The sequence below is a fragment of the Pan troglodytes genome, chromosome X (assembly GCF_028858775.2).
Source record: "Pan troglodytes isolate AG18354 chromosome X, NHGRI_mPanTro3-v2.0_pri, whole genome shotgun sequence".
Lineage (NCBI taxonomy): Eukaryota > Metazoa > Chordata > Mammalia > Primates > Hominidae > Pan > Pan troglodytes.
The window spans coordinates 63131012-63157722 of NC_072421.2; the positions used below are offsets into that span (position 1 = coordinate 63131012).

The 26711-nt window shown below is 40.5% G+C and overlaps 1 protein-coding gene across 17 annotated transcripts in view; it reads left to right on the top strand.

The window, feature by feature from the left end:
- Positions 1 to 25354, top strand: part of ZC3H12B (zinc finger CCCH-type containing 12B) — a 461523-nt gene extending 436169 nt beyond the window's left edge. For all 17 annotated transcript variants that reach the window (XM_063803880.1, XM_054676379.2, XM_054676381.2 and 14 more), the window contains 5 exons: positions 6138 to 6901; positions 14595 to 14734; positions 16462 to 16696; positions 17346 to 17452; positions 19269 to 25354. In XM_063803880.1, coding sequence (XP_063659950.1) covers positions 6294 to 6901; positions 14595 to 14734; positions 16462 to 16696; positions 17346 to 17452; positions 19269 to 20689 — 2511 coding nt within the window. In that variant the 5' untranslated portion in view covers positions 6138 to 6293 and the 3' untranslated portion in view covers positions 20690 to 25354. The remainder of the gene's footprint in view (positions 1 to 6137; positions 6902 to 14594; positions 14735 to 16461; positions 16697 to 17345; positions 17453 to 19268) is intronic.
- The last annotated feature ends 1357 nt before the right edge of the window (positions 25355 to 26711 follow it).

Here is a 26711-nt window from a genome sequence, read left to right on the forward strand (position 1 = left end):
CATGTAGCTTCTCTGCATGAATTTGAAATGATCTTTTCCTAGACCTTCTTTATATAGAGAGAAGAAAATAGTAAGTATGTAACCTACAGTTTTCTTGTCCTTCTGGAGTGTCAAGCACTAGAAATGTTTTTGTGTGGGAAGATTGAATCAAGTATAAATTGAGGTTACATTTAACAATGTGGTTTTAATTAGTTTGGACAACAGAGTGTGTGTAGTACTAAATGTTTTAGATATCCTGGAGACATACGTCCTTTCTAATGGAACACGTGACTGTGGAAGGTAGCAGAAAAATTAGCCCCTGTTCAAAACCTGGGAATAATGGGTCTTGAAATCAAAATATTGTGTGTCTACTTTGCTTGAAGTCCTGAAAAAAATGAATGAGTAATGAAAATCAACAGACTCTTACTTTTTTGTAAACATTTTGTCTAAAGCTTCAACATTTGGTGTGGGAGTGGGAGGACAAGAATTGACGTAGTTTAATCATACAAAGCTCTTGGGTCTCCTTTGAAATGAAATCCTAAATTTTGAATAAGCTCAGTTGTTTTTAGCTCTGATTGTGACAGTTTTTACTGTGACATGTATCATTTTGAGAATGCATTGAAGGTAAAATATACAAAACAGTTTTGTTTGGAGGGTAATGTAAAACCAGATAGGCTGACAAGAGTGCTCTAATTGCTTGAGGGAAATCCCATTTTTACAAACCACAGAAAATATGCTATTTCTTAGACTTGTTTCTTTGCTAAGTGTTACTACCTATAAACTATTCAAGAGCACACAAACAGATGGGTATAGTTGGAGGTTAAGAAACAATCTTTACCTCCTTTATGATATAATTCCTGCATGTGATTTATTTATTATAAATAAAAATGGAAAGATTTGAATTTTCGATTTTCTCAGAGTGCCTTTATGTGAATCTTTTCATTTTGAGAATCAGTAAAGTTTTCAAACTCTTTTGCCTCCAAAGTATCTGAGAAAGCCTTTACTTTATAGTTCTTTCTGGGGCTTGTGTAACTTCTTTAACTGATGTGCTTGACACCGGGGATTGGAGATGGACTATATAAGTCATAACATCTCAAAACTGGATTGTGTAGGTAATTATGTGGCTCTATTGAAAGCATATATGTGAATGCTCTTAGGCAACTCTAAGATGTAATGCAAATGTAAATGATTGTTCATATGTTATTACTGTTATCGAAGTTTTATAACTTATTTTATTTGCCATTTTTAAAGTAAAATGTGATGATTTGATACAATACAGATTTGAATTTGTTCTCTTAGAAGCTAATTATATGTGTTCTCATCCTTTAGGTCCCACTTATAAGTGAGAACATGCAGTATTTGGTTTTCTGTTCCTATGTTAGTTTGCTAAGGATAATGGCCTCCAGCTCCATTCATATCCCTGCAAAGGACATGATCTCATTCTTTTTTATGGCTACATAGTATTCCATGGTATATATGTACCACATTTTCTTTATCCAGTCTATCACTGATGGGCATTTAAGTTGAATGTCTTTGCTATTGTGAATAGTGCTGCAATGAACATACACGTGCATGTGTCTTTATAATATAATGATTTATATCTTTTAGGTATGTACACAGTAATGGGATTGCTGGGTCAAATGGTATTTCTGTCTTTAGGTCTTTGAGGACACATAGAGGGGAACAACACACTCTGGGGCCTAACAGAGGGTGGAGAATGGGAGGAGGGAGAGGATCAGGAAAAATAACTAATGGGTACTGGGCTTAATACCTGGGTGATGAAATAATCTGTACAACAAATCCCCATGACACAAGTTTACTTATGTAACAAACCTGCACATGTAGCCCTGAACTTAAAATAAAAGTTAACAAAAAAAGTAATTCTACAAACAGTGGTCCAGTTCAGAGGAGAAACCAAGAAAATAAAGCTTAGTATTCTTATGATGATTGAACTATAGTCATTTCTCAATTATCTGGGCCCACCAGAAATCCCACACAGCAGATAATTTTTGATATGTATATTTTCTTTGAGAATGCCTTTTATGAAAAACAATTGCTATAAGTGGCGGGAAGGGCAGCTGTCTAAGTAGGTCTTAGACAAAGTCTCTATCAAAACATGCATTTACCAAACACAATAACAAGTGGCTTGGCCACCTGCAGATAATTGAGAACTTACTATTTTGTTCTTGACTTGATTACTGCTGGGTAACTCTGTTCTATGTGGTTAATGGGCTTTCTTGAATATTTCCAAAGGTTTTGGCTCACTAGAAATGGCCAGATATTTCTGCCTCTGTATAGGATGTCATTTGGCAGATTCTGGAAAAGATGAAGTCAAGTTTTTAGTAGAACCTGAAGACTAATCTTGGAAAATTTCCCTATGCAAATGCAAGCTGAATAAGTTGTATTTCCTAATAAAAAGATTAGTGGGAGAGAGAAGAAAGTAGAAGACTTTGATCTTTTTTTCTTGGTGGAAATTCCTCTTCGAGGTCACTTTTAGCAGATTTTGCCTGCATATGTTTCTCTGCTTTTTTTAGATTCAGATGCAAGTTTGCAATCATTTGCTTGATCATATTCTTAAACAAGTTATAGGCAAGCTCTGTATCTTCCACACGTGGCTATCTGGTGACAAAGCTCTTAGCTTCTTAAAACAAATTACATCCAGTTCTATAATTTCATCTGATTAATGTGATTTTCCAAAGTATGCCAGTCTTTAATGCATTCATTTGTGGATTTTTTCAATCAGTAACAATAAAAGGTAACAATTCTATGTCTTGGTTGTTGAGACAGGGTCTGGCTCTGTCACCCAGGCTGGAGTACAGTGGTGCCCTCTTGGCTCACTGCAACCTCTGCCTCCAGGGCTCAAGCCATTCTCCCACCTCAGCCTCCAGAGTAGCTGGGACTACAGGCCTATGCCACCATGCCTGACTAATTTTAGTATTTTTTTGTAGAGACAAGGTTCCACCATATGTTGCCCAGGCTGGTCTCAAATCCTGGGCTCAAGCGATCCTCCTGCCTTGGCCTCCCAAAGCGCTGGGATTATAGGCTTGAACCACTGTGCCCAGCCAACAACTCTTTTTAACACGTCATAAGCTAAAACAACATCTTTGGAACTTTTCTCCCCAATCACCTTCCTTTTTTGAGCAAAAGTGACTCTTTTGCTTTAGCCATCTTCAATGCTTTCATTTGTTACTCCTTGCCAATAATATTAGGCATGAGGTGTTGACTAAGGCACTAAATCATATTAATCTTCATATACTTGTAATTTTAAAAACTCTTCCCTGCCCAGCAAATTTTAACTCTTTCCTTTAAGGCTCAACTCATAGCTCCCTGTGCTTTTTAATGCTTAATCACTTAGCCAGTTTATAATTATGAATTATATGATTATTTGATTATTGTCTGTCTCCCCATTCCTCACCACATCGCTATAAGCTCCTTGAGATCAGAGTCCTCATCTTATTTTATATCCTCAGCTTCTAACATGTTGTCTGGTGCATAGTTGGCACTAAATAAATATTTTTGAATGAATTAATTAAGTAATGTCAGCAGATGACTAGATATTATATGCTTCTTGAATTCTTTCCTAATCCCTTCAACCACCACACCTATCTCCCACCCTACTGAGAGTTGAGTATTTCCTCTTCTGTATGTCAATGAAAATTTGCAAGTAACTTAGGTGACCAGTCATATACCCAGGTTTACCTGAGACATCCCTAGTTTATGCCTATTGTTCTTGCATAACTATTAGTAAACACTCCCTTCATTCACAAGAGTATCCCAGCTTGAACTGTAATTGAAATATTCATCTTCTATAGAAGTGCATTTCTAGGGTCACTTCTAGCCAACGTTTTACTAGTTGGTTGAGTTCTTGAGGACAGGCTTAGTTCTGGTTTATCTTTCTAACCCTGGGGCTTAGCACAGTCTCTGGCACTCAGGGACTGTTCTTTTGAATAAAAATACATTCTTGCTATCTTGTCCCAAGGATTTTTGCATTATAAAAGAAACACATACACATAGGCAAACACATGACACCTTCACACTTACACAGGTTTTAGGAAAGATCACCAACATTTTTCTTAAGATATTCTTGCTTAAGGTTTTGAAAGAGAAATCCGAGTTTATTTCTGCTAAGCCACTTATTTCTCTTCTACTTTAGGTTATTGAGTAGGAAACTTCCACAATAATAACAAGTAATTTCAATAAGGGTTTCCTATGTTTGTGATATTTTCCCTGAATTTAAATTTGCTGTTGTATGTCTACACAAGCATGGTGAAATTATTCACACCAATGACAATTTGGACGGAACTAAATATTTGATAGTATGAAATAAACATTCTATGGTCCACTAGCTAAGAGTAGTCGAGCTTATCTTTTACAGGTACCTCCCATTTGCCAAGAAAATATACATTTAATCTTATAAACAGTTGGTTTTAAGTGACTTTGAAGCTTTGAATAAATCCAGGAGAAATATTTCAATGTCCTGTGTACACTAGAAATTATTTCGAAGAAAATAAATTGTAAGTCAGATAGTAAATGTGGAACTTATAAGGAAATTGGTGTCTATGTGTTGACTAATTCACTAAGGGAAATTTTTAAAGTCGCAAGTGGTAATGTAATCATTCCAGGAGTCATTATATGCTGCCTGAATGTCGTTTCTGAGATGTTGATTACGTTTGGCTCTGTTTCCAAATGTGATTCCTAAAGTAAGCATGCAGTTATCCATAGCATTCTTCAAACCATTAGAGGTTTTTCTTGTTTGTAGAAACAGAATTGAGGCAGGGTGTGGTGGCTCATGCCTGTAATCCCAGCACTTTGGGAAGCCGAGGAGGGTGGATCACCTGAGGTAAGGAGTTCGAGACCAGCCTAGCCAACATGGTGAAACCTCATCTCTACTAAAAATACAGAATTAGCCGGGCATGGTGAAACATGCCTGTAATCCCAGCTACTTGGGAGGCTGAGGCAGGAGAATTGCTTGAACCCAGGAGGTGGAGGTTGCAGCGAGCTGAGCTCATGCCACTGCACTCCAGCCTGGGCAACAGAGCAAGACTCTGTCTTAAAAAAACAAACAAAAAACAAACAAAAAAAATTGTCCCTAATTCTCTTCTGTAATTAATATTCTTTTTATTATGTTCTGGTTTCTCTTGCAAGTTGAGTTGATTTTATCCTTTTCTCCTTTTGTTTATCAATTACAATTTAAAAAGTGGCTTCAGACACATTCAGGAAAGTGCACACACACCCTTTCTTATCTGAAACACACCTCTCTGTTAACCCTTACAGCCTGCTTCAGTTGTCTGAAGCAATTTTAATGGTTTTCTAGTCTCCCTAGTAGATGGGGTTCCTGATATTTTGTAAAGAGTAAGAGTAACGCTGGAGAGCATGTGCTTTTCTTTCTTTCTTTCTTTTTTGAGACGGAGTCTCACTCTGTCACCCAGGCTGGAGTGCAGTGGTGCGATCTTGGCTCACTGCAAGCTCCACCTCCCAGGTTCACGCCATTCTCCTGCCTCAGCCTCCCGAGTAGCTGGGACTATAGGCGTCCGTCACCATGCCCAGCTAATTTTTTGTATTTTTAGTAGAGACGGGGTTTCACCATGTTAGCCAGGATGGTCTCGATCTCCTGACCTTGTGATCCGCCCGCCTTGGCCTCCCAAAGTGCTGGGATTACAGGCATGAGCCACTGTGCCCGGCCCGCATGTGCTTTTCAGGAGTGGATTTTAGCCTTAGCAAGAAGGATATGGTGTGGGATCTGGAAACACTTCCTGGCAGAAAGGAAGAAAGAGAGTCTTTCCATGGAAATATATGTATGTATATATACATATTCTTGCACCTTGTTGAAATGTGATGTTTCTCGTTCTCCAAATTGTTGTGATAAGCAGATAACTTTAGCTGTTATTTTGTGTCCATGTCGCAGGGCGGGGTAGGGGGGCGACAGGAGGGGGTGGGGGGCGGGAATTACAGCATTATTACCACCACTGAAATTTTTATGCCTAGAATTATTATAGAATTAGGGACTCTTTATCTTTAATGTAAGTTGAGTGTAATCATTGTAAGCAGAAAAATCAAATGCCAAAAATCCTGTAGTTTCTTAAGAAGAAACCTCTGTATTCTAAAATGCTTTTCCTAAAGTTTACTAAATATGATGTGGTATGTGTGTTTATTTGTAGGGACTGGTAACATCTGAACATACCAAACCACACAGTCAAACTCTTGCACCATCGCTACCACGACATTTTACTACAAAAGAATGCCACTGCATGTGGATTCCAAGCAGGCTAAAAAGAAAAAGAACTGATTAGACCTCAGACGACCCACTAAACGGGATGACGGCCACAGCTGAGGTAGAGACACCAAAAATGGAGAAGAGTGCCTCCAAGGAAGAGAAGCAGCAGCCTAAGCAGGACAGCACAGAGCAGGGCAATGCTGATTCTGAAGAGTGGATGAGCTCTGAGAGTGATCCTGAACAGATAAGCCTTAAGAGTAGCGACAACAGCAAGAGCTGCCAACCTAGGGATGGTCAGTTGAAGAAAAAGGAGATGCACTCCAAGCCACACCGCCAGCTCTGTCGATCACCCTGCCTAGATCGTCCAAGTTTCTCCCAGAGCAGCATTTTACAGGATGGTAAACTTGACTTGGAGAAGGAATACCAAGCTAAGATGGAGTTTGCGCTAAAGCTGGGCTATGCAGAGGAACAGATTCAATCAGTGCTAAACAAGCTGGGCCCAGAATCACTTATTAATGATGTATTGGCAGAGCTTGTCAGACTTGGGAACAAAGGTGATTCAGAAGGGCAGATCAACTTGAGTCTGTTAGTGCCTCGTGGGCCCAGCTCCAGAGAGATTGCAAGCCCTGAATTGTCTCTTGAAGATGAAATAGATAACAGTGACAATTTGAGGCCAGTTGTCATTGATGGAAGTAATGTGGCAATGAGGTAAGCCTGGTATGTTTTTTTCTCCCATTTTAAAAAACTGCCCTGAGCTCATAGAAATTTTCTTCCTTTGCAAATCATTATAAGAGGAGCATGGCTATTGACTATGGCGTGTGTTTCTGAAGGTGGCCAGAGACTAAAATGATCCTGCCCTTGCCTTTTCTTCTTCCACTGAAGTTGCTGCCAATTTGTTTTCAGGTGTTCTAAAGGCAGCTTCGACATCAGTGATGATGCTTCAGAGGAGACATAGCCATTCAGCTTTGTTCCTTTTGTGGTCTGCTGTCCTACCCCTACTTTACTAGCATCCTGAAAATGCTGCTTTTATAAAGTCACTTTGGGGTTTGCTTAGGAACTTTCAGTAACTCTCAACTGTTATTATACCAAATTTTGATCCTTTTCCCTGGCTTTAAGGCTCTTTGTGATCAGGCCTGTCCCTCCTCCCATTTGATTGCATCTCTCATGCTTACTGCATTTACATCTATCTCTTTAACAGTCTCCATGAAAATTATGCTGATTTCTATCCCCATTACCTGTGTTCATGTCTTTTCCCAAATTAGAAGTGGCCTGCTTTGTATCTTCATAGCCTTCAGAATGCACCACCTCCACAAAGAACTTCCTAATTTTTCTGATTCCAATGATGATCTCTGAACTACAATATCTGTGGTAGGCTGAATGATAGCCCCCTAGAGATGTCCACATTTTAATCCCTGGAATCTCTGAATACATTATCTCATATGGTAAAATGGACTTTGCAAATGTGATTAAGGTTCTTGAGATGGGAGAGATTACCCTGGATTATCAAAGTGGGCCTAATGTAATCACAAGTGCCTTTATTAGAGGGAAGCAGCAAGATCAGAATAAGTAGAAGGAGATGGAATGGCAGAAACAAGAAGATGGAGTGACGTAAGAAAGGGACTATGAGCCAAAGAATGTGGGTGGCCTTTCTCACCCATTGGACTGTTTCAGGAAAAAAAAAAAAAAAAAAAGAATGTGGGTGGCTTCTAGAAAGCTGAAAAGGGCAAGGAAACAGATTCTCTCTTTAAGCTTGCAGAAAGAACACAGCTTTGCCAACACCTTGATTTTATATTTCTGACCTCTTGAACTTGTAAGAGAATAAATTGGTGCTATTTTAAGTCACTACATGTGTGATAATTTGTTACAGCAGCAGTGGGAGACTCACATAATACCTATAGTGCCTTCATAATTTATTCCATACTCTCTCATATCATTTTTTAAATTTTGTGTCAGAGAGCCATAGGAATCCCTTCTTCTATTTCTCAAATGAATTGTAATCCAGCCTTGGTTTAAAAAACCCCAGTAATCAGGAGCCTTTTTCCTATTGAGTCTATCATTGCTTGATGGACTCACTAGAATCCCTAGGCCATAGGCAATCAGAACAAAGTGAAAAAGCCTTAGTCTAGCAAGTTTTAACTTAGATTATCCCATTGTCTTTGAAAGCAGGGATCTTGCTTTGTTTTCCCACGGTATTGGGTGCTCCCACAGAGACATGAGAGAGTGGGGATGGGAGAAAGTCATGAACCGTACCATTGCTGTATACAGGAAATGCTTAGCAGACTATCTAGAAGTACACTTTAGTATATAGTCCTGTTTAATCCTCACAGCAACTTTATCTTACAGATGAAAAAATAAGGCTCAGCAAAGGTAAGTGACTTCCCTGAGTTTACATAGCTAGTAAGTAGTAAAGTGAGAACTCGAACTTAAGTCCTCTGACTTCAAATGAATGAAATGAAACAAACTAACATTTATGAATACTGATTCTGTGCCAGATTCTTTTACGTATGTGAATTAATCCCCACTGGAGACCCTATAAGAATCAACTAATTTGGTTCATCTTTGCAGGTGAAGAGATTCAGGTTCAGAGAGTTTGAATAACTACCCAAGGTTACCCAAGCTTACAAAGCTTAAATTAAAACACTAATCTGACTCCAATTCTCTTTTCATAATATCACACAGTATTATGTGGCTATTAGTGTTATTAAGAATATTTGGGCCAGGTACGGTGGCTCACACCTATAATCCCGACACATTGGGAAGCCGAGGTGGGAGGATCGCTTGAGCCCAGGACTTCAAGACCAGCTTGGGCAACATGGCAAAACCCTGTCTCTACTGCAAATACAAAAATTATCCAGGCATAGTGGCACATGCCTGTAGTCACAGCTACTCAGGAGGCTGAGGTGGGAGGTTCTCTTGAGCTCGGGAGGTCAAGGCTACAGTGAGCAGTGATCTTGCCACTGCACTCCACCTTGAGTGATGGAGTGAGACCCTATTAAAAAAAAAAAAAAATATATATATATATATATATATATGGCATATTTGCTAGTATCAGAGAATGCATTTACAGATTTCCTTTTTCAATTTTTTAAAATCATGACATCATCATAATTATAAGGTACGTAAAGCAGGCTAGACAGCTCCTTTGTTTTAATGAGGGGAAACCAAAAGATTAGTAACAAGAAAGTTAAATGGTCTGCACACAATACTACAGCAATCAGAATGATGCAGTGGGCCACTGAAAAGCAGAGGATAATGTCTGTGTTCAAAAGGCCAAAGGTGTCTCTGCTCCCCTCCTAACAGGCATAAGAAAGAGTGATTCTTGAGGGGAAGGAGTTTGGGATGTGTCCAACTCAATCTGTCACCAAACCAGACCACCCGGAACACCCTAGATCGGACCTGATTCCCAAGGCCTACCATTTTTTTTGTTTTGTTTTGTTTTGTTTTGGTTTGGTTTGGTTTGATCTGGTTTTGTGTTTCGGAGTTAAGGTTGAGAAGAACCTAAGGCATTATTGGGGACTTTGGCTTCATGGTAATGTAATATCTTCCTTCTCTTTGGACTTCTATTCAAGGATTGCTGATCATGAAGGACACTCTGGTTCTTTCGCTTTTTAAGGAATAATGCAGAGATTAATTACTTGGATAATTAGTTTCAACATATCTGGTCTATGTCAGTAGCAAACTGTTATACTGACAGGAAAATGAACTTTGATCTCCTGTATGAGTTACTTTGCTAAATTAAAGGCATCTCGCATGATTTAAATAGAGCCAAAAAATAGCGTGCAACCTTATTGTTAGGAACATATTAAAATAGTGCAGAGTAGACCATGTAATTTTTTTTAAATTGCCAGTTGAGTCCTTGTTAGCATCTTTTTCTTTTGTCTGAGTAGTAAATTACCGTTAAGTCCCATTTATTCTGCAATCACATTTCACATGCTCAAAGTTCAGCGCTATAGTCTACTTATGGATTTGTTATTACTGTTAATCTAAATTTGGTTTGTTTTCCTCATTAGTTAGCTGTAAGTTTATGGTGAGATTGGTATTTCTTAGACAAACTACATGTTAATGTCTGTTTCTCAGCCTGTTGGATTATCCTGCATTAAAATTATGATGCTGGCCAGGCACAGTGGCTCAAGCTTGTAATCCTAGCACTTTGAGAGGCCAAGGCAGGCAGACTGCTTGAGCCCAGGAGTTCGAGACCAGCCTGAGCAGCATGACAAAACCCCATCTCTACTAAAAATACCAAAAAATAACCCAGCGTGGGGGTTCATGCCCATAGTCCCAGCTACTTGGGGGGCTGAGGTGGGAGAATCGCTTGAGCCCAGGGAGGTTGAGGCTGCAGTGAGCCATGATCACGCCACTGCACTCCAACCTGGGTGACAGAGCAAGACCCTGTCTCCAAAAATAAAATAAAATTATGGGCCGGGCCTGGTGGCTCACACCTGTAATCCCAGAACTTTGGGAGGCTGAGGCAGGAGGATCACTTGAGGTCAGGAGTTCGAGACCAGCCTGGCCAACAAGGCAAAACTTCATCTCTACTAAAAATACAAAAATTAGCCGGGTGTGGTGGTGGCGTGCCTGTACAGGAGAATCGCTTGAACCCAGAACGCAGAGGTTGCAGTGAGCCGAGATTGCGCCACTACACTCCAGCCTGGGTGACAGAGTGAGACTCAGTCTGAAAAAAAGAAAAAAAAAATTTATGATGCTTCGTTTGCCATTAGCAGCATTTGGTTAACATTTGCAGTAGTAGTGCACCTGTGGTCCACATACTGATTGATATATGCTAAGATCCTAAAGGGTACATTCATTCTGAGAGCTGTCTCCTTTGGGAGGAGAAATCCATTTCAGAGGAATTAAGGCTTTGAAATGTAAATGCAACCATATTCTTTGTTAAGTCTAGGAGAAGCCCAAACATTTGAACCCCAGAGAAAACAATTGCAGAGGGTGGGGCTAATGACCTATCTGCTAAGCTGAATTTGGCTTGGGAACCTGGATCATGAGAGGTTCCTAAGCAAGTTTACAAGACAAAGTGAACTGTAGTGTCACCAAGATACTCTGTGACTTGCAGGTCCTAGGGTTTTTGGCATTTTTTAGATTGCAAAAGGACATTGTATGGGTTTAAGCAAAAACAAGCCACTTGAAAAGCTTTATTTTCCTCTTTTTTTTCAAAAAAAATTATTCATTCCTTAAATGTTTAGGGGCAATAAACTTTGCATACTTGGCTGTTGTGTAGGTATTCATTGCCACCTTGATAAATGTTGAAACTGCCTTCTGATTCTTATTGGGCATTTGGTGTGCCTCATGAAATGCTTCAATGGCATACTTTTAATATATTTTAACGGGATGCTATAGGTATGTTACATTTTTTCTTAACATAATTCTCAGTATGTTAGGAAATTGATATCAGAATATAAATATATCAAAATATTAACAGTGTTTGTCTCTGGATTGTAGTAAAACAGTTGGATTTTGGAGTTTTTTTCTTTATATTTTATGTATTTTCCACATTTTATACTATAACCATATATTACATTTTTAATGATTATATGTATATATTTAGAGACAGGGCCTTGTTCTGTCACCCAGGCTGGAGTGCAGTGGCATGATCATAGCTCACTGTGACCTCAAACTCCTGGGCTCAAGTGATTTTCCTGCCTCAGCTTCCCAAGTAGCTAGGACTACAGGTGTGCATCACCATACTCAGCTAATTTTTTGTAGAGGCAGGTTCTCACCATGTTGCCAAGGCTGAAAAAAAAAATTTAAACACAGAATTTGGCAGTATAAAATATAAAGTTGGCTGGGCCTGGTGGCTCACGCCTGTAATCCCGGCACTTTAGGAGGCTGACGCTGGCGGATCACAAGTTCAGGAGTTCAAGACCAGCCTTGGCAACATGGTGAAACCCCGTCTCTACTAAAAATACAAAAATTAGCTGGGCATGTTGGCGTGCGTTTGTAATCCCAGCTACTCGGGAGGCTGAGACAGGAGAATTGCTTGAACCCAGGAGGCAGAGGTTGCAGTGAGCCGAGATGGTGCCATTGCACTCCAGCCTGGATAACAGAGCAAGACTCTGTCTCAAAAAATAAATAAATAAATAAATAAATAAAATATAAAGTTGCAGTATCTAACAGCAAATGTTACTCTCATATTTATTTCTGGACTTAGACTGTTTGGGAGAAGATCATAGCACTGCAGAGCCAAATGAAATTCCATCCCTTCAAATCCTCTCTAATGGCAATTCTGATAATTTTCCCAAGTTCTGTTATTCTTTATACTTACCAGCACTGTAGCAGTGGGAAAATTCACAACTGAACATCTTCTCTTCCAGAGTTCATCCAATATTAACCCTTTAAGCACTGTGGTCTTGCATAGTTTCCCCATTGTTCAACTTTTTAGGAGTCAGTGGTAGTTATCTCTAAGGCTACCTTAGAGTGTATTGACAGCTAAATATATTTTCCTTTTGTTTCTTAAGTGCTTTCAACTTTCAGTTGAGTAGTATAATTGTTTTGTGGTACTCACTGGGGAGCTTTAAACATGATTAGCATATGCTTGGAAATGTTAATAAAAGCATTTAATAAATTTTTGCAATTTGCCTCAAGAGTGATAAGACAGTGGGAAGTCTTGCAGTACAAGAATTGATGAGGCCCCGGATATTATATATGAATTCATCGAAAGGGAACAATATGTTGGAGTTCATTTTTGTTGTAGTTGAGTGAGCTAGTGCCAGTGAGAAGGTGAGGAATCCAAAGTGAGAAGCCCCATCACATTGTCTTAATTAGCCTTCTAACAAAACAATTATTTTCTTCTGATCAGTCTTAACAGACAATAGCCACTTGATTGTAGTAGAATTGGTACGTGTATGCCCATTTGTTACCATCCAAGCTGTTTAATTAACTATAATTTAGTGATTTATGTATATGTCAGAGCACTAGATACCATGCTAAGAGATCGTAATTTTCACAGCCAAACAAGGCACAAATCTAGTGCATCTTTTCCCAATTATCTGCAAATTTTCCCTCTTCCAATTTCTATTTAAATGAATTCTGTTTGGCTTTTTAAGTTTTCACAATGTTTATTCCTATAAGTAATTCTGATAGAATTTCTTCTCCTTTATTTCATGTTCTGATTATAGAAAGAATACTTGCATTTTTTTTTTTCTTTTTAATAAACATGGGGTCTCACTATGTTGCCGAGGCTGGTCGCAAATTCCTGGGCTCAAACAATTCTCCCACCTCGGCATCCCAACCTGCTGGGATTACAGGCCTGAGCCATCGCACCCAGCCAGAAATACTTGATTTTTTGAGGATATTTTGGAATTAGAGGAAGAAAATAGATCACTTATAACCCTCTCACACAGAACAACAATATTTATTAATATTTCGATGTACTTCTCATATTTTTTCTAAGCTTATACATAGGTTTTCTTCTACAAAATTGGTGTTACATTATATATAGTCTGTATTTTTTCTCTTCTCTTTCAGAATTATGAGCATTTCCTACATCTTAAAATTTTCATGAATATGATTTTTGTTGGTGCATTGTATTAAACGCATATATGTAATAAGAATTTTCAGTGAGCATTTATGTGCATATCTTTTTTGCTGTCGATGTTATTTTTGAAGCTTAATATATATGTGCTTAAGACTTATCCCCAATTAATACTCTATATAAACTTTAAACCTCTGGTAATACCTTTACTTTTTAAATTTTTTGTGAATATCTCAATCTTTGAAAAGAAAGTGGTAGGAGAAACAGAAAAAGAAGAGAGAAAATGGAACTAGTGATAGGAGATAGCCATCAGGGCTGCAATAAATTGGGAGTTGTTACTAACCATCTGTGGCCTTGAATGAAGTTTGTAATAATAATGGCAAATTTGTAACAATTACATAAAAATATCTTGATTTGCTCTTTAAAAAGCATGTTATTTGGCATTATCAAGAAAGTAAATGTCATGGCTGGCCGCAGTGGCTTATGCCTGTAATTCTAGCACTTTGGGAGGCCGAGGCAGGCGGATCACCTGAGCTCAGGAGTTCGAGACCAGCCTGGCCAACATGGCAAAACCCCGTCTCTACTAAAAATACAAAAATTAGCTGGGCATGGTGGTGCGCGTCTGTAGTTCCAGCTACTCAGGAGGTGGAAGCAGGAGAATCACTTGAACCCAGGAGGTGGATGTTGCAGTGAGCCGAGATTGTGCCACTGTACTCCAGCCTGGGAGAAAAAGTGAGACCAAAAAAAAAAGAAAAAAAAGAAAAGAAAAGAAGCAAAAGGAAGAAAGAAAGAGAGAAAGAAAGAAAAGAATGTAAATGTCTATTATTAATACCTTGGTACTAAGAAAAAGCCTGCTTCAGATATTTCTTTGCTATCTATTATCAATCTTCTCTCCTCTTATTCTGTATCTTCCTAAAGCCATGGGAATAAAGAAGAATTCTCCTGCAGAGGAATACAACTTGCTGTGGATTGGTTTCTAGATAAAGGCCATAAAGATATTACTGTATTTGTGCCTGCATGGAGAAAGGAGCAATCCCGCCCTGATGCACCAATTACAGGTACTGTGTCAAATAAGACATTTCTTCTCATCTAGAGGCAAATCTGGAAAGATAGTTTGGGGATGGTCCCAATTTAGGTATTTATTTTTCAAAGTTGTTAAGTATATTTAAAGTATTTTTATTAAGCATATATTTGAAAAAAGATTCAAAGAAAGTCATCATTATTTTGTAGCATCTGACAGTTAAATAAAGAAAACTTCAATTCGGCAAAAGATAAAGCACATAGTTTAAAAAAAAAGGAGTGCTTTTCTATTTGACCATAGACTTCAGACTAAAGGGAGATGAATCTGGTTATGAGCATGACGAAGTTTTCAAGAGAGTAAAAACACCATGGTGGACAATGGATCTCATTCTGTACCAAAGAAGTGATTGTGGGGTTTGCAAATTAGGGAATAAAATAGAGAGAAAGAAAAGTCCCACAGCAGTCAGAGCCAACTTATCCATGAGACACAGTAGGTCTGGCACCTAGGGCCAATGATATTGCTAAGGTCCCATGGAAATGTCTTAATTTTATTTTCTTCTCACATCAGAAGAAAAAATTGAATATAACAGCAATGCATGTATAATGATGTATCTAGCTGGGTTATCCTTGGCTTTATACTGAAGCAATTGAAAACGAAATTTTTAATATTTAATATTTATCTTTGTTTGAGACAGGGTCTCACTCTGTCACCTAGGCTAGAATGCCATGGTGTGATCATGGCTCACTGCAGCCTCTACCTCCCTGGGCTCAGGTTTTTCTCCCACCTCAGCCTCCTGAGTACCTGGGACTACAGGCGTGTACCACCGCGCCTGGCTAATTTTTGTATTTTTAGTAGAGATGGAGTTTTGCCATGTTGCCCAAGCTGGTCTTGAACTCCTGGGCTCAAGCTATCTGCCCGCCCCAGCCTCCCAAAGTGCTAGGATTACAGGCATAAACCACCACGCCCAGCCAATATTTAACATTTCTTATGGAGGAAGGAGCCTAGGAAAGCAAAAATGCCTAAGGTTTTCAAAAGTCATGATGCAGTCCTAACGGCAGAGGGGTCTCTACGTTCATTTACAACAGTCTTCTGAGCATCAGCTGTTGCCTGATGTGCCTAATGAGAAAGTCCCGTGAATGGCTGTCTGAGCTGTGTGTGAAGCTATTTGCCATCTGCTGAACAGGCTCTTGAGCCTCAGTCTGAGAATAGATCCTAGCCCTGCTCAAGCCCAGCCAGCAAGCTTTCTTGCCTCGGCAACTAGGAGACCAAAAGGAAAGGGGGTCAGCACTCAGTTGCTATATCTTGATGTTTCACCCTAGTTTTGGTCTTCCCTCAGGCAGAAGCCAAAAATGTAAGTCCCTAGGAGAGATGCTTTAGTTTCCTCCTGGCAGACACATCCTCAGTATTTCCCTGTTAGAAATCAACAACCAAAAAGCTGGTGCTTTGGCCGAAGGGCAAAACAAGCATCAAGAATGCTAAGATATCAGTGTCACTCTCACTCTTCATGGTAGTTTTTAAAATTCAAATGTCATTGAATCCAGTTCCTTCATTTTATCAAAAAGAAGACTGAAGTCCAAAGGGGAAGATGACTTGCCTAAGGTCATAATCCAGATTGATATCATAGCCAGGAACAGGACCTACTTTCCCTCTAAGGGCAAATAATATCTTCATCCAGTACCAACTTTTGCATTTTTAATATTGGGGTAATACTGTTAATTTCCAAAGATGATTTCTGCTCTGTGGCATATAATCATATTTTGACAGATCAAGATATTCTACGAAAACTGGAGAAGGAAAAGATTCTTGTCTTCACACCATCCCGAAGAGTCCAAGGCAGGAGGGTTGTCTGCTATGATGACCGGTTCATAGTCAAACTGGCTTTTGATTCTGATGGCATCATTGTGTCCAATGATAACTACCGAGACCTTCAAGTTGAAAAGCCAGAATGGAAGAAGTTTATAGAGGAGCGGTTGCTGATGTATTCTTTTGTGAATGACAAGTGCGTTTCTTTCCAGTAGGCCTATATCCAAGTTATCAGTAAGAATAGATTACATTTTAATAAACATTTACCAAACACTTACTGTGTATCATACATTTTGCTAGTTGCCACACAGATAAAAGGATGAATAAGGAAAAGGACTCACCCTTAAGAGACTCAAAGTGTAGTAGAGGAGCGAAAGAGACAACCACAATGTTTTGTTATAAGAGCTACAGTTAAAATTTGTTTTTTAAAAATTGCTTTGTCTATGTGAAGTAATAGAAAAAGGCATCCCAGAGGAGATGACATTTCAGATCAAGTTTACAGATGGAGGAAAGGGGGCTGCTAGGCATGAGGTGAGGGGGACATCATGAATAAAGTTATGAAGGTGTGAAAGTGGGTAGCATGTTGGGGGAACCAGCAGACATGCCAGTACGGCTCAAACATGTAGTTCATGGAATAATGATGAACAGGGAAAATCATCCTTTCTATGTGATAAAGTGGCAACAAAGGGAAGAACTGCTAGATTAGCAGAGGATAGACTTGAGGCAGGAAGGGCAATTAGAAGGCTGTGACAACAGTACAGGCAAGAGGTAATGAAAATCTGAACTCCTAGTAAGGAGTAGGGGACAGAAAGGAAGACAGTCACCTCTTGCTTACTTGCTTTCAGATTTATGCCTCCAGATGATCCATTAGGACGCCACGGCCCAAGCCTTGAAAATTTCTTAAGAAAGAGACCCATTGTTCCTGAGCATAAGAAGCAACCATGTCCTTATGGTGAGTACCTACGTACAAAACTGAGTTCTGTACCACCGGAAACATAAGGATTCTGTGAACACTTTTCTCTTCCAGGTTTCCCTTTCAAATGGGAAATCCTGGCTTGTCCACTGTCTTTGAGTTAAAGTTTGTGTCTTCATGTACACTGTTAGGTATTTAAAGAAAAATCTTAGAAACGGAATGAGGAAAAGGTAGCTAGAATTGAAGGGAAGACTAGTTGTCACTTGTGACAATAGTACATGTGTTCTACCTGCCTAAGTCCTGAACTATGTTGCTGGAAGCAGGGAAATGAAGAAATCTATATGGCCTGTGGAAGTAGAAAGGGCAATACCAAACTGAGTTTGGCCCCAAGATGAACATGTGTCTCAGGCAGGTGACTGCACCCTCTTTCAATTAGTACTAACCTTTCCTTTAGATCTGTCCTTTCCAGTTTTTTTGTTTGTTTGTTTGTTTTTTGAGACAAAGTCTTGCTCTGTCACCTAGGCTGCAGTGCAGTGGTGCAGTCTTGGCTCACTGCAACCTCCGCTTCCCGGGTTTAAGCGATTCTCCTCCCTCAGCCTCCCCAGTAGCTGGGATTACAGGTGCATGATGCCAAGCCCAGCTAATTTTTGTATTTTTAGTAGAGACGGGGGTTTCACCATGTTGGCCAAGCTGGTCTCGAACTCCTGACTTCAAGTGATCCACCCACCTCGGCCTCTGAAAGTGCTGAGATTACAGGCATGAGCCACCGTGCCCGGCCCCTTTCCAGTTTTTTTTTTTTTTAATAAATATAGTTTTCTAGAGTGTTTTCATGCTCTTACCCCAGTCCCTCTGATACAACGTTTGTGCGCCTAACATTGCGACATGGGCTGCTTGATCTGAGGCTACTTTGAATGTCTGTTTTTTTGGATGATCATTTGTTTTGTGGGGTGTTTTGGTTTTTGTCCTCAATTAATCTTTAAGTCACACAGTATTTTCATATTCATTATCTCATTTAATCTTTACAATGACCCTATAATATAGGCATGATGATGAACTTTGGTTACAGAAGAGGAAAATGAAGCTCACAAAATAAAGTCACTTACCAAGGTCACACAGCTAGTAAGGGACATAGCTGGAATTGAAATTCAGATCTGACTGGACTCCAAACCTGTGCTCTTTGCATTGCACTATGCTGCTTTCTGTTACTCTATGCTGCTTCAGCATGCAGATTATGCCTAGGCAAAGTTGTACATTATCGAAAAATTAAAACTGCTCAACTGCTCAGCTTTAGCTTTTTTTTTTTTTTTTTTTTTTTTTTTTTTTTTTTTTTGAGACAGGTTCTTGCTCTTGCTCTGTCACCTGGGCTGGAGATCAGTGGCATGATCATGGCTCACTGCAGCCTTGACCTTCCAGGCTCAAGAATTCTCCCACCTCAGCCTCCTGAGTAGCTGGGACTGCAGACGTGCACCACCATGCCCAGCTAATTTTGTTTGTATTTTTCTTTTCAGACGGGGTTTCACAATGTTGCCCAAGCTGGTCTCGAACTCCTGGGCTAAAGTGATTCACCCACCTCAGCCTCCCAAATTGCTGGGACTACAGACAGGAGTCACCACATCCAGCCAGCTCTTAGCTTTTATGCTGCAATTTTCTCCATAGCTTTCCACTTTCTCTCTCCCATCACAGTGTATGATGCCTCCTTGGTGTTGTCTGTCTCTCATCTTTGTGGACAGTTAATTTTCTGCCTTTACCCCAAACAGTAAAACCCTAACCTGAGTGACCAGATTGTTACAACAGTTTTTGGCACAGAGGGTTCCATCACTGAGAGAGAGTCTTACCCCAAGGCATTATTTTTCAGGCAAAAAATGCACCTACGGCCACAAGTGCAAATACTACCATCCGGAGCGGGCCAACCAACCCCAGCGTTCGGTGGCTGATGAGCTCCGCATCAGTGCCAAACTGTCCACAGTGAAAACTATGAGTGAAGGCACCCTGGCCAAGTGTGGCACAGGGATGTCTAGTGCCAAAGGTGAGATAACCTCAGAGGTCAAACGTGTGGCCCCCAAGCGCCAATCAGATCCCAGCATCCGGTCTGTGGCTGTGGAGCCTGAGGAATGGCTGTCCATTGCCCGTAAGCCTGAGGCTAGTTCTGTCCCCTCGCTTGTGACTGCCCTAAGTGTTCCCACAATCCCACCCCCCAAAAGCCATGCAGTGGGTGCACTCAACACCCGTTCGGCCAGCAGCCCAGTGCCAGGATCCTCCCATTTCCCCCACCAGAAGGCCTCTTTGGAGCATATGGCCAGCATGCAGTATCCTCCCATCTTGGTTACCAACAGCCATGGGACCCCTATTAGCTATGCTGAGCAATACCCAAAGTTTGAATCCATGGGGGACCATGGCTACTATTCAATGTTAGGTGACTTCTCCAAACTGAACATCAACAGCATGCATAACCGAGAGTATTACATGGCTGAAGTAGACCGGGGGGTGTATGCCCGGAATCCTAACCTCTGTTCTGACAGCCGTGTGAGCCATACCAGGAATGACAACTATTCCTCTTACAACAACGTGTATTTGGCTGTAGCTGATACCCATCCTGAAGGCAATTTGAAGCTGCACCGCTCAGCATCCCAGAACCGACTTCAGCCTTTTCCTCATGGTTACCATGAAGCCTTAACACGAGTGCAGAGCTATGGCCCAGAGGATTCTAAGCAAGGCCCCCACAAACAGTCAGTCCCCCACTTAGCTCTGCATGCCCAGCACCCATCAACTGGAACACGTTCCAGCTGTCCTGCAGACTACCCCATGCCTCCCAATATCCATCCTGGGGCAACCCCCCAGCCAGGCCGTGCCCTGGTGATGACTCGGATGGATAGCATTTCCGACTCCCGCCTCTATGAGAGCAACCCCGTGAGGCAAAGACGACCTCCCCTGTGCCGGGAACAGCATGCCAGCTGGGACCCGCTGCCCTGTGCAACTGACTCCTATGGCTACCACTCCTATCCCTTGAGTAACAGCCTCATGCAACCATGTTATGAGCCAGTCATGGTACGGAGCGTGCCTGAAAAGATGGAGCAGCTTTGGAGGAATCCTTGGGTTGGAATGTGCAATGATTCCAGGGAGCATATGATCCCAGAGCACCAGTATCAGACCTACAAGAACCTCTGCAATATTTTCCCTTCTAACATCGTCCTTGCAGTGATGGAGAAGAATCCCCACACAGCAGATGCCCAGCAACTGGCAGCCTTGATTGTTGCTAAGCTTAGGGCTGCGCGTTGATGACATAGTACTTATTTCTTTATACAAATATGAATATTAATACTAATAATACACTAATACAATAATTATAGTAACTAATAATTTGTGTTGCGCTTTACAAGTTAGAGTGTTTATATCATTTAAGCGCTTAACAACCCTGTGAGGTACGTCTTACTAACATCCTCTTTTATAGAGAAGGAAGGTGAAGGTCAGTGAAATTAAGTGGCTAGCCAGGGTCACACTGCTAGCAAATGACTAAGTCAAGACACACACCCAAGTCCTCTAAATCCAAGTCCCATGCCCCTTTGCACTGCACCATGCAGGTAATGGAGGACAAAACCCAGGGGGAGAGGTCTAGATGTAAGAAATCCCAGAGGATTCCATTACCAGAGTTTTCCTTTTTCTCTTTTCGTTTCTTTTTTTTTTTTTTTTTTTGAGACAGAGTCTCACTCTGTTACACAGGCTGGAGTGCAGTGGCACTATCTCTGCTCACTGCAACCTCCACCTCCTGGGTTCAAGTGATTCTATGGCCTCAGCCTCCCAGGTAGCTGGGATTACAGGCGTGCACCACCATGCCCGGCTAATTTTTGTATTTTTAGTAGAGACGTGGTTTCACTGTGTTGGCCAGGCTGGTCTCAAACTCCTGGCCTCAAGTGATCCGCCCACCTTGGCCTCCTAAAGTGCTGGGATTACAGGTGTGAGCCACTGCGCCCAGCCTACCAGAGTTTTCGTAGTCACATATTCTATATAACAAAGTATGGATGATATATCCAATTTAGAGAGCAAAAGCATCAGGATCAGATCATATGTTGAATTAACCTTTTAGGTTTTTTCTAATAGAAATATTTAAAGCTATTTAAAAGTAAATGCATACTTTATTGCATGGATATCTGATCACTCAATCTTTATTAACGAAACTATAGGGTCACATTGAAGCTTCTAGAACTATATTTTAAAGCTATTATTAGCAATTATATTGCATGTATGAATATATATATTTGGTTTGAGATGTGTGTGTATCTCTGTATAACATTTTATATAGTGATAATGAGAGGGTAGGCTCTACACAGTCCTTCGTCTATAGCTGTATAGGTCACTAATCTGACTTGATGATTTTAAGTCACATTTCATAGTTTTAACTAGTTATGAGAGAGAAATTATATGGCAATATTTGAACATTGCTTTCTTAGGCACCAGAGCAAAGCAACTCTGTTTCCTTTGCACATTTTACCTGCCAACATTTATTAACAGTTCTTACCTTCCAAGTCTCTTCACCTTAGCAAATTAGGGATCAGGTTGCAGTCTTCTGCAGAGAAACTGATGGTTAAGCTCAAGTTCCAAGCATAGTATGTGTGTGCTACACAAGCTCAGAAGAGTTTGACAAGGACCAGGGGACTTACTACCACAATCCACTTCCCTTATCCCAGGAGAGATGGCCAAACCCATGTGGCATTAAATGGTGAATAAAAAAGCTTCACTCAAGGAGGGACTATTGGATGCTCTTTGGACTTCTGACCTATGCAGTATTCAACATCATTGGATGAAATGTAATGGAGGACAGTGCACAGCCATGTATCCACTTTCTCTTCCTGTCCACCCTTTGGGTAATAAGGTCAATCATTGGTGGAACAGAATTTCTCTAGGAAACAAAACCAGGGGATTTTATTTGTGGAAAAAGGAAGTTTCCAAAAGGGGATACTGCATCTTTACTAATAGCTGGCTCAGTTACGCACTTTAAATCCATGCAAAGAGTGCACTTGCTGTTAAATAATTGTTAGATGAGTTATTAGAAGGCAGGACTTTTGGTTTGGGCGACACCATTTGCGCAACTTGTATCTTGCTCAGGGTGGAAAACTTCATAGCTAAATGCCTCTAGAAGAGGTGTTTATTGTTTTTTTTAAGCTGCACTAAATAAATTCCCTTTTTGAATCCATTGTATATTTCAATATTTCGAACCATGATCAGCTCACTATTTCCTGAGCTGGAACTTGCTAACTTCTATGATCGTTTTTTCATGAAAGTTGAGAAGGCCGGGCCTTGGCCTTTTGTTTCTTCATGAGAAGGTGTGACACTGCCTATAAATGTTTCTTACTGTGAAACACTCTGAATGTGAGGCTGTAGTCAGGGTTGTTTCTGGTGGTTTGACAATGGCTTGCATGCTGCTTTCTGGCTTTCTGTCTCTGTCCAAGTTGATCAATACTGCATCTTAACCAATGTTTCACTTGAGTTAACCACAGCTTTACATTCTATCTCCTATCCTCTGATCTTCGTATACCCCAGCATATTGAAAAAGAGTAAAAGTATTTTCTATCAGGTAGATCCACAGAGTGACAGTTGCCACTGCAGTGCTTGCTATTTCACACAAACACCATTTCATACCTTCAACTTCTTGGACTTTCTAAATCGGACTCGTGTCTAAATCAGGGTATTTGACAATCTCAGATGACGCTACTGCCTATGTGCCAGTTAGTTCATCTTCCTACCAAGATCATGAATGGCACCACACTATCCACTAGCTGTACAATTTACAGAGAAGCACAAGATTCATCTTGTCACCTACAATTCGTCTTGAACATGTTCATATTTAGTACTCAGAAACTGTGTAAGCTCCTCCCAATACAGAAAATATTTTTTAAGGCAGCATATGTATTTCTGATTTACTAAAAACGATTGTCATTCTCCTCTCATTCTTCTTTTTGGTATGAACCAAAAGCGGCTAGGAGCAATGCCTCAAATAACCAGAAATGACCTTTTGTTGATACAAATTGTATCTCTTTTTTTCCTGATTGTATAGAAACAAATGTACAAAACTCATCTTAAGCTAGGTTTGGCACTGAATTTTCACCATGAGGTTTGTGGCACTGTGTGTCACAGGGAAGTAGCTCAGGGGTTGTGAGGGAGCTTTTATTTCTAAAGGGCAGTAGTAATTTATAGACAAAAACAATTTTTCAAGGCCTCTTTATTACCACTGCACAGCTATCGTGTAAAATTTCAAGCATTATATTGCATAAGTTCTCTTTAGCCTATTAAATTTAATATGTCCTTGCAAAAGGGATTTTGTGTAAAAAGTGTCAGTGTTAGTGACTCATCTGCAAGAATCTACAAATGGAGCTATACAACTATGAATACATAAATACAGCATGGTTCCTAGTTATTAGAGAAACATTTTCTTTATATTGAGGTCTACGCACTTCTTGACTTTCCATTTTGTCTGTAATTATAAAACAGCAAATAACAAAGAAGCATTGGGACCCCCTCGGCTGCCTTGATAATAAAATCAAGCTTCCTTCATGGGACTAAGCATGTGTCCTTCAGGATACTTACCTCTAAGCACTCAGCAGGGGTTACTACAAAGCGTTTTGTGTGGTTTTCAAAAAACAGTATATTTTGCAAGAGGTGCTTTGTAATTTTAATTATTTCACTGATTTTCTGACCTCATAGGAAGTCTGTGCCTGTTGAGGCCTTCAATTTTGTAGCTTTTCTGATTTTTTTTCTTCTTTTTGTGATTTTGTTGTTGTTTTCATTTTGATCTAAAGGAGAAGTGTGACCCCGGAGTGGCATGGTCAATCCAGGGCACCCTTTCTGTAAGACAACTCAAAGGAAAAGAAGCCTTTTCAAAGGTAATATCGAGCCATTGCACTCTCTCTTAAGGTGCCAGGTATGGGAGAATGACAGATGCCTTATGGAAATGGTCTACAAAACTTTTCTTCTTCTAAGTAATAAAACACATAGCATGATTCTCTCTCCCTCTCTCTCTCTCTCTCTCTCTGCCCACCCCCTGCTAGTTTCCAGGAGAATACTTCTCTAAAATTCATTTTTTTCTATTTTGGAATAAATTATCTTTATACAGTAATTCAAACACTGATTTCCATTAACCTTTGGCCCTGAGTTTTCTTCTAACATAGAAGAGTTCATTTTGAGAGGCACTCAGTTACCATTCAATCTGTGCTGTAAGTATGGGACTTTGTACAAATGCCCTTTTTGAGGGCCAAAAATTTCAATACACTTTGTTCTACTTTGTGAACCAGGTCTGGATCTGCACAGAGAAAGTAATGCTGAGCTGTCCAAAGAGTCCGCTCAGGTCTCCCTCCTAACCCTCCTCTGCCTTCCCCTAGTTTGCTTATCCTCACGTCTGACACTGAGGAGTGCATAGTCTTCAACTGAAATGGCACTACAGTTAGTTCTCATTGGAAACAAACAAGTGTATTTCTGGAACCTGCTCGTCTAAAATAGTCAATGCCTTTGTAAAGACTCAGCATATTTAATATCTATTGTATGGTAGCTAGCTATATACATAGATTGACTATTTTTAGTCCTGGTTTGTGTATTGTTGAGCTATAGTAGTTTGCTTTATCCATTTGTGGGATTAAACAATACTGTTTAATGGTTGTAAACTTTTATAAAATCTCTTTGGGTTTTTTGTTTGACCCAAACATAATGTAAGTCTTAATGACAAAATACACAAAGTTAACCAGAGGTGAGTGAAAATATAGCCCTTCCCCAGTTTTGTCTGCCCCTATAATGCACGTGCATTGCTTTGTAATATGCTCTCGCTAGCATGAATGTGCTATGACTACTTCATGAGGTTTTGTTTCACCTATAATTGTGATGGAAAATGCTGTATTGCTGACAACAATGAACTGTAACCACAGTTATTTACTGCATAAACTATTTGTCTACTAACCACTCATGGCTCTGTTTCTTTAAGAATACCAACAACAATGGGCCGGGCATGGTGGCTCATGCCTGTAATCCCAGCACTTTGGGAGGCGAAGCAGGCGGATCACCTGAGGTCAGGAGTTGGAGACCAGCCTGGCCAACTGGCGAAACCCTGTCTCTACTAAAAATACAAAAATTAGCCGGGTGTCATGGCACGCGCCTGTAATCCCAGCTCCTCGGGAGGCTGAGGCAGGAGAATTGCTTGAATCCAAGAGTTGGAGGTTGCAGTGAGCCGAGATCGTGCTACTGCACTCCAGCCTGGACGACAGAGTGAGACTCCGTCTCAAAAAACAAAACAAAGAAACAAAAAACAACAACAACAAAAGCCATACCACACATACATATACATATACTACATATACTCTAGTTTGCTCCTGAAGTATTAGATTTATGTCCTTGCGACTTCTTATATTTTGAGATTAAAAACTATAAAGGCAGGGATTTCCCCAAATGTGTTCATCTGAATTTTACCACAGTAAGTATATGTCCTCAAAATTTTGAAGACTAACAGTTCCAAGTGCTAATCGAACTGGTGCTCCCCACAGGGAAGGGCTGGGCCTGCTTTTGCCCACCAGTCAGAACCAAGTGGCGGGCCCAGGGCCCAGACTTAATTTTTGTACGCAGCCTGTAGTTTCTCCCCTGAATAGCCTCAGGTCCAAAGATACATCATCTGCTGTCTCAGCCAGAATATCAGAGCCAAAAGGAGCCTACTATCCTACACTTCACACTCAGAGCGCTCCTTCAGGGTATAGTGCGTGAACTGAGGCTCCAAGAGCACTGAAGAGATTTGACCAAGGCCGAACAGAATTAGTGGCAAAGGCAGGTACTGGAAGCCCAGGCCTCATGACTCCCAGGCTGGTAAGCCCTTTATCATAGTGGAGTTGGTTCTTCTCTCTGAAGCCTCCTACCCACCCTCCACCGCACTCCAGGCCAGTCTCATTCTAAAGGTAGAGGTAGCCATGATGGTTGCAGCAGAGCCCAGTCTACGAGCCTTTAGAAGAGGCTATTTGTGAATCTGAGAATCTTTTTTTGTTATCATCCTCCATGGGACTAAGAGTGCTTATCTCTCCCCACCTTTTTCTTGTTCTGTCTCTTACTCTTCCTGTCACATTCCTCGGGCATACCTGTATCAAGTTCTTACTGAGTACCGGATAGGGGTCTGGCCTATACTAAGCTAGGCAGGCAGAAGAGGAATAGTCCATCTTGGGGAACTTGCACTCAGTGGGGGAATGAAGCACACTCAGAGAATAAAGTAAGACATTAAGACTTCCTTGGAGGGCAGTGGCAGCATGAGGGTAAAGAGAGTGGTAAGAACAACTAGAAT